Source organism: Cydia fagiglandana, chromosome 11 (assembly GCF_963556715.1).
Source record: "Cydia fagiglandana chromosome 11, ilCydFagi1.1, whole genome shotgun sequence".
NCBI classification, from domain to species: domain Eukaryota; kingdom Metazoa; phylum Arthropoda; class Insecta; order Lepidoptera; family Tortricidae; genus Cydia; species Cydia fagiglandana.
In genome coordinates, this window is record NC_085942.1 from 4346317 (window position 1) to 4359011 (window position 12695).

Sequence of the window (12695 nt, forward strand, 5' to 3'; positions counted from 1 at the left end):
GTCGTAGCACCGGTTATGGGTGTTTAGAGAGGCAATAATTTGTACCATTAAAAGGGTATCTATTTAATAACCGACGGCTGATCCCATCATCGGGCTGTTAAAAGTCATCACTCGTGACTGGACGGAGTGAAGCGCAATGCAGTTCGGTTGTGGTGTAAGAAAAATGAAATAGAATATTTTTATGATGTGGGAGGCAAATGAGCAGACATCTCCCGGTGGTAAGCAATTACCATAACACCAGAGGTTTTGCAAGTTGCAAGTGTCTATGGCGAGGATTTGAGATCGGAGTAGCTACGCTTCTTTCTTGAAGGTTTCAAGGTCGTATTGGTCCGGAAGCAGATACAGGAAGTTTCTGGGGAAACGCACAGTTGAGGACTGCCAATCATGTAAGAGGTGAAGACGGATATGTTGTCCCGTGCAGCGATGCTGGGGGCCTAGCGGTAAGAGCTTGCGACTTTCAATCCGGAGGTCGCGGATTCAAACCCCGGTTCGTACCAATGAGTTTTTTGGAACTTATGCACGAAATATCATTTGATATTTACCAGTCGCTTTTCGGTGAAGGAAAACATCGTGAGGAAACCGGACTAATTCCAATACGGCCTAGTTTCCCCTCTGGGTTCGAAAGTCAGATGGCAGTCGCTTTCATAAAAACTAGTGCCTACGTCAATTCTTGGGATTAGTTGTCAAACGGACCACAGGCTCCCATGAGCCGTGGCAAAAAAATGCCGGGATAACGCGAGGAAGAAAAAAAGTAGAGAAAATTCTACCACAACAACTTATTTACACACAAATCTAGTTTTTAGGACCGCATTAAGTTAAACCTGTCTCCAGACAGTGACGTCAACATGCAGACTGTGTGGGTAGGTCGCCATTTACACCTGAAATCACAATCAGGTCAACCCCATCTTAACATGAGCGCATATTAATGAACCAGTTCAGTATAAAAGCCATATATTTTGTTGCAATTCCTCACTTTAAATCCTTCGGTCTAGTAGATCACAAAATAAGGCAAAGGAATCATTATGAAGATCCAAGTACTCCTGGTTCTCGCCTGCTTTTGCCTTGTCAATGGTGACGACCAGCGTTACTGCGGCAGGCACTTATCTCAAACTCTGAGGGACCTCTGCCCTTACATATCTTCTGGGATGGTGAAGCGCTCACCTCAACGTGGGTTCCAGACGTCTAGAAATACCCTGGAGCCGTGGAAACCAGATTTCTGGCCTCGGCTGGTTCAAGATCCTCAAGTGCTGCATGGAAGCAGGCGCAAGCGGCAGGTAGTTTCCGAATGCTGTGATAAATCCTGCTCCGTGGACGAGCTGCTGACGTACTGTCCTTGAGATTTTGAAGATAATAGATGTTACAGGAGTACAAAATTGTGAAGTTATTATGAATTATTTATATTTGTTGAATTAATATTTTATTCTATACCAACTGAAGTTTTTTTTATCGGACCCGGAGTGTTCTAGCTTGAGTCATCCATTAAACAGAGATACAGATGTAGTGCATAATTATTTTCCATCGTATTTTCACGGAAACGTACGAACGTGTCTTGCTATTTCAGTCAGTTTCGGTACAAAAAATACTGAGGTTGACTAAAGTAGCATAAAAAATACGGACGTTTCCGAGAAAATACGAAGGAAAACAATTATGCACTACATCTGTAGCTGTAGTATCTGTGTTTAGTGTTAGTGATTAGTGTTAGTTGTATACCTACTTTGTAATTCTATTGTGATTTTGTTTGACATTTGTGTTATTTTAACATTGAAGGAATATTGAATTGAATAAATATTACAGCGTAAATAAACAATCGCGTGTCGTTTGTAGCTTGCGCGTGCGCAGTTCACACCTCCGCAGCTTCGACGGATTATCGAAGCACGATCCACGAAGAGATCTGATCGTTTTGCATTCATTTCTCTACTTATTATATTTTAATAGCAAGCCTGTTCTACCACAGATCACCTCCACTAATAGATGGAGCTTTGCTTGCTTAGGGTTCTATCAGGCGTCCCACACCAATTTTGGTGGCTAGCCATAAGCCGCGCGTGGCGCTGTCGCCATCTAGCGGCCATATCTGTCCTGATCGTTACATACGCGTTTTGTTAGAGTGAGTCTTCTGTACCTAGTACTATTATTTATTCTGTGACTCTGCAGAGCAGAGCTGTGGGCTATTCACATATAATGTATTCAATGAGGTAGACATCACTCTCACTCGATTTACCTATTAAATTGAAGCTATCAACATCAGATGATAAGTTATCTAAAACTCATGATTCCTTTTCATTCGCTCCAGATTCTATTTGCGGTTCAATGAATGAGGGTATTGAATAAATCTCATTCCGTTATCTCGGTCATTCATTAAGCTGATAACAAGGTCTTATCAGTGAAACAATTTAGAAAATATACCCACTGCGCTGTAGTTCAATCAATACAAAGGTAGCTGTCCCAGTATGGATTATGAATGGGTCTCTATTGTTATAAGTATCCACCAACACCAACCAATAATACCAAACTGGAACCAATGTACGACTTTGTCCCAGTTGCAGTCGAGACTGCGGGACCTTGGGCTGTGGAGGCTAGGGACTTTGTGAGGGATTTGGGTCGGCGGCTGAGGGACAGGGGGTGCGACCCTCGGTCCGAATCGTACCTGGTCCAGCAGATCTCACCGGCCATTCAGCGCGGTAACGCTGCCAGTGTAATGGGGATATTTGAGCCAGGTACGATTCGTGACGGTTATTTTGTTTAACTTAGATTCTATAATGACGAAGCCTGTTGCGGATATCATCCTTGGTATGTTTGGGACGAAGCATGTTGCTGATTTTCATTTTTAGCCACCGGACGAAGGCGTTGCGGATTTCTTACATATAACTGGCTTATTTAACATTAAAATATTGAGAACAAGTATCCGCTTGTTTCCGTAGGATGAGTAAGAATGTGTATTGTGTACCTAACGGGATGTGGGTTCGACTCCGTCGATATCAGAACAAAGTAAAATTTACGGCTTCATTGTTAGCCATATTTCCTATTTAGGTTTTGAATAATAGTAGTTTATGTGACTGCTACATAATGAATGTTTTAATGCCTAATTATGTACAGGTACATACACTGATTTATCTACATGTCGGCGGCCGATCGTAAGATCAGGCATATCGTGAAATTCCTAGGCATATCGTGAAACGTGAAAATCTTTGACTCGTTCCCTGAGTCGACGGAGCCCCGCTACGCGGGGCTCCTATTTCTGGGCAGTTTGCCCTTCGGGCATCTGAAGCAACCTAACGAACCTATCCCACCTATATATTGGTTTAATGTGTCTATCGTCAAAACATTACACAGGAACATTACGATCTGCCTGATCTTACGATCCGCCGCCGACATACACACATGTAATAACCCGTTTGAGTGACCCGTTTTCAATATATTTAATATGACTGTATCTCACGGAAATTTTGTTATTAAAATCACATGTATTAAGCTCTTTATCATGTGTTCTGGAACTTCAGGAACCGCATGTTACGACCGTCATTTGCGGCATTTGACACACTCCATAAAACGTCATACCTATCGACTGATAGGTACTAAGGATGGGGGCAAATCGAATTACATTGTTTTTCAGAGGTGTTCGAAATTTTAATATGGTTCATAAGTGCCACTTGCATTCCACTAATTTCCACTCATTCCACTAACCCGGGGTTGACCGGTTAAACCTGGAGTTACCATGGTTACCTGTACAATTTGACACCGAGTTAACGGTTTAACCGCTTAACCCCGGGTTTGTGGGATGGTGCATGTGGCCCTAGGTAACTCAAACCTCAAACATCTTTTCTTGTGACTATTATTTTAATGTCACAGTACTTAGGTTAAATATTTTTATAAAATAAATATAAAAGTCAAACATAACCATAAATAACAAGGAATTCGTGGACCATTTTGTAGTAGGACTATAGTTACAGATCACTTGGTCTGCATGTGTTACAAATGTAGTGCATATTTAATTGTTTTCCATCGTATTTTCTCGGAAACGTTCTTATTTGGTATTTGTCATTCTACTTCAGTCAATCTTAGTACTTTTTGTATTGAGACCGACTGAAATAGCAAGACACGTTCGTACGTTTCCGTGAAAATACGATGGGAAATAATTATGCACTAAGTACATCTGTAGATGGTTTTACGGAACTAAATTAATATTAAAACCTAACTGAAAACCGATAAACAGCAGGCAATAACGGTCTGTTTATTGACAGGGTTAACAAGCCTGTGTTTATGTTTATGGAGCATTTATCGATGTTTACAGGGCTGTAAACGGCACATGTCTGCTCAATTGCCCATCCCAGGCCTACTATATTGTAATGCAAAATCGTTTTGCAATGTTTTGAGCTGTTGTTGGAACGTTTTTCATTGAGCGGAAAAATCTTTAAAGTTTAATACATCATCATTATCTCAGCTGAAAGCCGTCCACTGCCGGACAGAGGCCTCTCCCAAGGATCTCTATAACAAACGGTCATTCGCTGCCCTCAACCAACGGTTTCCCGCGATTAACCAAATCCAAAAGTCCAAAAGTTGAACACATAAAAAATCGAGAACCTTTATATAATGTTGATCCTTTGACAGCTGACATCTCAACACATATTTTGCGTAGGTAAGTACTTTTTAAGGTTATAAATTGTATGCAGATGACAGCTGTCACCATACCCAAGCTATGTGAAAATTTGTAAATATGGGTAATACAGCAAGTCAAAATTCAGTGTCATGTGCGTGTACCCGCCACTTGTAATATGTGATTTTATGTATGTACATGTCACTTTGCCTGCGTTTGGGGCCCATAATGCGATGTGTAGTGTAGGGATTGCAACGCAATTGATGTGACAGCTGACATCTAATCTCGGCCTCAGCTAACCTCATCACAATGTTTGATGTCCAAATCAACTGGGATACTCGTATTTAGATACCGTTATTTTGTTGTACAAGTATTTACCTAGGACTATTTTCAGTTTAAAAAGGTATGTTGTTATTCAAAATCATTTCTTATTTAGTCCTAAGTTCCTACCCATAGAGAAAATACCCGTGTTTACCCTTACTACTTTTTTTAGACCCCAGTTCAGTCAAAATTCAAAACATCAACGAAAAGATATATCCTATTTTTGCTAAATAACTCAACTTCACCTATATGAAGCAAAAGTTTATTGTTCAACATTGACTATTTGCTTTAAGTTACTTTTGTTATTTACTCTCTATTTAGATAACACGATAATATCATGCCCTGCTCCAGAATCTACCCCACGGCAGCTAACATTCTCAAAAGTTAGGTACTTCAATACTAGAAGACCAGTATCACTATAACCTCCGACCATGAGGAACTGCTATCTATTTAGGGTTCAAATAATGATAGATTATTAGACTACACGATGTTCGTTGAATAGATGGATAATCGAGACATTCCAAAGACGTTTATAACAACTATAATGAGCCACCATTTGCTCAAGACTAGCCATAATTTTGAGTTATAAACTGATGGAAAGGGCTTATTTACATAAATTTGTAAAACGGTGAATGTGGGTTTGGTTAGAGCAATCTCTATAATTGGTACATTGTAAATATAAAACTGCTTATGAGATTCGTGATTATCAATTTAGTTATTTGGATTACTTCACGCTGTTTGAATAACATATTTATGGAGCAAAAGCATTTACACATTATTTTATCAAATGTAAAAATAGTAATAGTAGTAGTAATAGTAATAGTATTCAGTAAACTACGGAACTTTAATGCCTTATCGTCACATAAGCGGGATGATTTTTATTTTTTGTCTTTTTTTGATATATTTGAAAAAAAAAATGGCTGCTTTGAAGACTTCTTCTTCTTGGGTGGAGTAAATACGAAATCTCTATTCGGCACATAAAAATGTAAGTACGTAATTACAAAAATGTACAGGGAACTTTATCTATCCACCAAATTTTATCGAAATCTGACGAAAAAACTCGATAGCAAAATAAGCTTCCGCCCAAACTGCAACGAGAAGGAAATAAGTCAAATAACAGTCTAAGAGAAGACATATATTATTATGATTTTAATAACTATGGCACAAAGTTCCAGTTCAAACCAATTCATACCCACTCACTCGATTTACTAGCCAAAAAAAACTTCAGTATAGAATAACAAGGGATATTTATTAATTCAACAAATATAAATAATCCATTAGAACTTCACTATTTTGTACTACTGGAACTCCTAGATTATTTTCAAAAATCTCAAGGACAGTACGTCAGCAGCTCGTCCACGGAGCAAGATTTATCACAGCATTCGGAAACCACCTGCCGCTTGCGCCTGCTTCCATGCAGCACTTGAGGAGCTTGCACCAGCCAGGGCCAGAAATCTGGTTTCCACGGCTCCAAGGTATTTCTGGACGTCTGGAAGCCATATTGAGGTGAGCGTTTCACCATCCCAGAAGATATGTAAGGGCAGAGGTCCCTCAGCGTCTGAGATAAGTGCCTGCCGCAGTAACGCTGGTCGTCAGCATTGACAAGGCAAAGGCAGGCGAGAACCAGGAGTACTTGGAACTTCATAAGGATTCCCTTGCTTTACTTTCTGATCTACTAGACTGAAGGATTTAAAGTAAGGAACTGCTACAAAATACGTGGCTTTTATACTGAAATAGTTCATTAATATGCGCTCGTGTTAAGATGGGGTTGCCCTAATTGTGATTTCAGGTGTGAATGGCGACCTACCCACACAGTCTGCGTGTTGACGTCATTGTCTGGAGACAGGTTTAATTTTATGCGGTCCTGAAAACAAGATTTGTGTATTGAATAAAGGATGAATCACGCTAGTCCGGGCCGACATGATTTACTTTCCACAGAAAACGAAGCCCTGGAAGCTCTGGCCCGGCCTCGGCCCGGTCTACCGTGAGTCAACCTTAAGTTGTTTGGAAGATACATATTTCTATTAGGAGGAGTGGCAGGGAGCCTCCTAAGATGTCAAACGTCGATAGAAAATTCCAATCGAATTTTGTATTATGTTCGGAAATAGTCACGTGATTTTTTCTCTTCGTTTGGCGTTAGTCAGTGTACGATTATGTCACCTTGGCTAAGCCCTCAGGTACTTTCGGGGCAATATTTCATCCACTACTATTGTTTGAATGTCTGAAATCTGACTTCTTAGCTAATTTCTGTGGTTCCCCAGTGGTTGACTGCCTGCATGCCTCAAGGCATTAAGTCCACCTTTTGTACTTTTAACTTGTTCTTGTGCAATAATTTAAATAAATAAATAAATCTACAAGCGCGGAAATACCATTAACAGAATAAACACTTTCGTCTCATTCCGAATAACCTTGTTCCATATGAATAATTTAACACAATTAATTCCTGCATTTTATATCAAGACTAAGATTAACGGAAGAACAAATTCAACGTACATTTCCTGAGGTACTTTCCGGTTGCAATTTTTTTCTGCCAGAAAGTACCCAGTTCCATAATTAATATCTTTCGTGGATATCACTGAGCATTAAAACATGATTTAACATGAAAGCGTTTTTGTCATCATTTATTAAACAGAGTCTTGAGGCTCTGTTGAGGTTGTTTTTTGCCGCCAGATGACGCGTTTCGCATGTAACTATGTGGCAGAACAGGAATTTTGTTCGACGATTTTGTGAAATTTTCTTCACATGAATAGGTTCAAGAGGTACTATGCCAACAGTTTGTTGTCTAGAAAAGCTTTGAAGAATTAATATGCATATCATAGCACAATACACGAAAGTACAAATAAATGATTTAAGGCCAGAAAGCTCTACCATCGACTATACAAGTTCTAGATTTATTTGGGTCAGGAACTCAAAGATTAAGTTATATTGGGTCTGCATTATAGCCTGGTATAGACACGATTTTTTGCACCGCATAGCTGCCGAATGTATTGACTCTGCAAATATCAATAATTAGCAATGACTTAGATAAATTACATTTTCCGCAGCAACACAGCCGGAAACACTGCAACGCGATGCAGTCGCGATTGGAATTAACCTTTAACCGCGAATATTGCTGGGAACGTCACATCAGTACGATTCCTCATTCCTCCCGAGTACTTCATTGTTCTCCTGCGATTCGAGAACAAAGCTTGTTGCCTTTAATTTTACTAGTGATTGTTTCCTTTTATAAGTTATTGTTTTCAAATTGTAAGCAGGTCCAGAAATATTTATGACTGCGTTTCTATGCGGTTGAAGGATTAGGAAACGACACTTTGCTTCTACATTACGAATTACGAATATTAGGAATTATTTTTGATGATGCCAGAACCTCTAGTGTAAATTTCATTCGATATCGTGACGTGAGTCCGCGTTTGCGTTAATTGCTCGCACGGTAATTGCTTACCACCAGACGATTCGTCGACTGTTCGCAAATTGCGGGGATTTTTCTCCGTCACACTAATTACGCCTTCATTGGAGTAAAAGAGAAAGATGCCCGCAATTTGCAAATTTCGATTTTCGCGGTAGCCGCTCTGATTTGCTTCCTATATCGTAAAAAAACTGATTTGCTGATCAGATTCTATCCCTCTACGTCTCGGAGTAATTAACAATGGAGCCGCCATTAACAGGCATTCCCCTCTGTCGAAAATAGGCGGCCAATGGTCAACCATATGTATGGACTGACGTTTATCTGACATGACGTACCTATACATTTGATGTGCCCCTCCCCCGCAAAAAACGGCAGACTATTTTGTACCGAAAATTTTAGACATGGCGTCTCCGTTGTTAATTACTCCGAGCTCTACGTACATAATGCCATCGATTAGTCTGCATAATAGATACATGTAACTCAGTATAAGATGAATAAAGTCTAAGGAAAAAATATGCCTCGCAAATCAAGAAAAAGTCATTCTCGGATAGATGGCTAGATGGCGTTGACGACACTGTTTTGATATTTAACAACTTTAACACATATCAGTGAAAAAACATGGGTCAAAATCATATTAAAATTAAAATAAACATTTATCCATATACAAATACATACATGTAGGTAGGTATAAGTAGGTACAGTTTTTTGATATTTTCATACATTTTCATTTTCAGTTTTAATCGTGTGTCGACAGATGGCAGTGAAACTGTGACTACAAAATTTACTATGACCGTATAACTCTATATATACTATCTATTCTCTTTGGTCTGAATAAATGCCGACATGCTTACATGTCTATCAAAATAAGCCATACTCAGAACCGTCTATCAAATCCTGGAAACTTAAGTGCCTTGCTTCCTTGTATCTATTGAAATAATGATGATTGATATTTGTAGTTCAAGCGCTTCTCAACAGAAAGTGCAATTCATGCTATGTAACTGATTGTAGGCATTGTCTGGTGCAATGAATGGAGAATGTTAGCGTTCATTTGGTGGTGACCCGGTGCTTTGCATGATTCTGGGTTGCATTTCTTTTGTTAAGCTATTTGATCACCAAATGTGTATTCAATAGTAAAAATAAGGCCATAGATGGCAGAAAAATTCACTACGATATTTAAATTAAATATGAACTGTTTACCATTTCTATTATTATTTTATTAAAGGGGCATATTTATACACTCGTTGGTTTTATACATACAATCGTGTTTACTGAAAGCTTAAGAGGCTTAACCGCTGTTCTTAAGAGGCTAAAAAGCTACGTCTTCCAGACAAGCTTTGGTTAGGTACTAGGTAGAGTAGAAGGAAATAATGAACTAATCCCAGTTAATCGGAAAAACGCGGGGCACTTATGGATGAGACTAGCCCAGGACCGGGATAAGTGGCGTACACGAAGAGAGGCCTCTATGCTCAGCAGTGGGCGACTGAAGGCTAGAATGATGATGATGAATCCCAGTTGAGAATTAAAGTATGACAGCAATAACACAGTTATACACACGCACAGGGTACGGACATTATCAATTAAAAGCTAAACATTTTTTTTTATGAAATAGGCAAACGAGCAGACGGATCACCTGATGGTAAGCGATTACCGCCGCCCATGGACGCGCGTTGCCGGCTTTTAAGATGGGAGTACGCTCTTTTCTTGAAGGTTTGAAGGTCGTATCGGTCCGGAAATACCGAGGCAACAGTTCCACAGTTTGGCATCCACATGTTGAAATCCTGAAATATAATATCTTTACGGAGACCTGAGGTCTAGCCAAGATGATACTAGTACGGCTTTAGGCACCCAGATGCGTCAAGCATTTTAGTGATACTTTTAGAAACAAAATATTCTAATCTAAATTTAAATTATTTTTATCATCCTTTGTCAAATTTGTTATCGTAGGTGTAGACGAAGACAAAAGTCTTTCACAGCCCGTCACCCCCCATTACCGACACTTCACATGTTTTTCACATATTCACCTCTCATTAAGGTACAGTGTTCACTGGATTGTGTATTCATTTGAATAATGCTATAAATATGGAAGCTCAGAAGCTTTCAGCACATTCCTCGCTTACCTGTGGTAACGTACAGCACGAAAACCCTAAAAACGAATACAAACATGAAGGTTCAATTTTCTTTGTTCTTCGCAGTAATGTTCTTTGTGTCAGTATATTGTCAGTCTGAGGATACACCTCAGGTTTACTGTGGTAGGCGACTTGCTCAAACTATGGCTGTGCTGTGTTATCAGAAATATGACAAGAGGTAAGAAATCTTATTTGTATTGTTATAAGTATAATCCTTGTAAAGTCTAGTTTGACTCTTTCAATGGCGTCCTGGCCCATTTGATAATAACTTAATTACGAAGCTGGAAGTCCTGAGTTCAAATCCTTGGCATTTATTGTGAGTTTATCACGAATTTGTTCTTGAGCTCCCGTGTGCTATCTTCGTAAGGCCCAAGGTCCTACTTATAGTACTTATTCAGTTCGATGAAATTTAAATCATATCTAATTGGAACAGAGTTGCATTTGTTTTGCGTCGTTCAATTTTTATCCAAAGCAAAATCAACTCTGTTTCTTACACTATAGGTTCAAATTGCAGTGGCAAACTTTGGATTATTCATTTGTATGGCTGGGCCTTAGGAGGCTATATTTCTAGTATCTAATCATTTTACTTCAACTCATCACAGTTTTATATAAGCGCCTTGATTTTTCCACACATAGCTAATGAATGTTTATTTTGCTCTTGAGTTTAGCTAAGACTAGCATTTTAACCTTAATATTTTCCAAACGCAATGAAAATGGAAGCAGCGACACGCACGTATATTATGTATATTGTGAACTAAGTTAATATGAGTTTGGAGCTTCCAGACTTTTAAAAGTAGCTACTTTTTTGGCTGCTCGAACCTAGCTTTCGACGACATCATGATATCAGGTCCATGTTAGCGTTATTGATCTAATATTACAATAATCATAAATCATAAATGTTCGTCAAATAGAATCTTGGAAGAGACAAACTACGAGTATCTGTAGGTACCTACTGCATAACATGAGCTCTAAATCTTCAAAAAATTTCTTCAAAACAAAAAAAAAACACCTGTTCGTCGCTAAAATTGCCTTGTTTCTCCACAGATCAGACTACAACTCCATCCATCTCGGCTACGAGCCAGAGTTCAGCTGGCCCTGGCTATCCCGAAGCCTGGACCGACACACGGACCGGGGCATGGCCAGAGACATGGGCCGAGGCAAGAGAGGCATCATCGAGGAGTGCTGCCAGAACTCGTGCTCCATTCCAACACTGCTGAGTTACTGCTAATTTGATGGATAACGGCAATGATTACATGAATATGGTTTTTGAGTAGTGTTTAGAGATTTAGGTTAATTATGCATAGTGTTTGATATATCTTCTTTACAACGTGTAACATTCGACGCAAGTCATTGTTGTTCATCGCATCAATATTTTTAGACCCAGTTGGTAGGATCTCTGAAGCTCGCCGAGTTTTGTACCTGGTACAAAGTCCCATCGTCATCAATGTGGCAGTGCGGTGTTCGTGCTGGGCATTTTTGCTCCAGGTTCAAGTCTCGGGGCATTATATGACTGGATAAATAAAATTAGAATCCTTGCTGTTTTCGTTACTTTTACTTAAAGACTTGTTGAACAATATTCGTGGCCTCAAGATTTACATACGAGTACGAGTACATTGATACGACGGACTGCTATCTTAGAAAACGTTACATTATGACAAAATGATATATCAAACGTCTTGCACTCGATTGTTTTTTGTAAATTTGTCTATTAACGCGTGTATTTTGTTAAGTTATTAAATTTGTGTTGGAAAAATGGCTGTTTTGCTTGAGTTTTAAGTATCTAGGTTAGTGAAAATATAAAAAAAAAGAACATGTTGGATGCTTTGATTATTAACGCAACTGTTATAGTTAAAGTTAAATTTTATTTTATTAAACAGTCATAAGTACAGAAAAATAATGTCGAATGAAGCTAATAAAATATAAATATATTATATTTGTAGCATAATGTTATATTATTACAAATGGTGGAAAATTGTAAAAATAAACCGAATCTTTGGACATGAGACCATAACATTTATAAAATAGTATTTTTCTTTATTATAAATGTGTCCGAGCCGTCTGTATTTTTAATATAATGTAAAGCTCATTAAAAAATCTGAAATATTTACTAACTAGGAGAGAAGTGTTAGACTTAGCCTCAAATACATTACCGTAAAACGGGGTGAGTAGGTTTCGCGGGGAGAGTTGGGTTATGTTATGAATGATGAGAGAAGGTTTGAGAGGGGGGTGAGAAGGGATTTTAAGGCTACTG

At 38.8% G+C, this 12695-nt stretch overlaps 3 protein-coding genes across 3 annotated transcripts in view; 1 reads left to right on the forward strand and 2 right to left on the reverse strand.

Moving 5' to 3' along the window:
* The window catches only part of LOC134668782 (netrin-B-like), a 248160-nt gene that overhangs the window by 172327 nt on the left and 63138 nt on the right, over positions 1-12695 (reverse strand). The gene's annotated exons all lie outside the window — the stretch shown is intronic.
* On the reverse strand, positions 6171-6557 carry LOC134668496 (bombyxin-related peptide B-like). Its single transcript, XM_063525944.1, has one exon. It carries the CDS (start codon positions 6555-6557, stop codon positions 6243-6245), a length of 315 nt encoding a protein of 104 aa, XP_063382014.1. The 3' UTR covers positions 6171-6242.
* Positions 10419-11848, forward strand: LOC134668497 (bombyxin B-2-like). Its single transcript, XM_063525945.1, has 2 exons — positions 10419-10622; positions 11489-11848. The coding sequence occupies exons 1-2, from the start codon at positions 10480-10482 to the stop codon at positions 11670-11672; spliced, it is 327 nt and encodes a 108-aa protein (XP_063382015.1). The 5' UTR covers positions 10419-10479; the 3' UTR covers positions 11673-11848.

Excerpts from the sequence above, each read along its gene's own strand:
- LOC134668496 (XM_063525944.1), bottom strand. The coding sequence starts at position 6,557 with ATGAAGTTCCAAGTACTCCTGGTTCTCGCCTGCCTTTGCCTTGTCAAT.
- LOC134668497 (XM_063525945.1), top strand. The coding sequence starts at position 10,480 with ATGAAGGTTCAATTTTCTTTGTTCTTCGCAGTAATGTTCTTTGTGTCA. Across the intron at positions 10,623-11,488 it reads TATCAGAAATATGACAAGAG|ATCAGACTACAACTCCATCC; the intron begins GTAAGAAATCTT and ends GTTTCTCCACAG.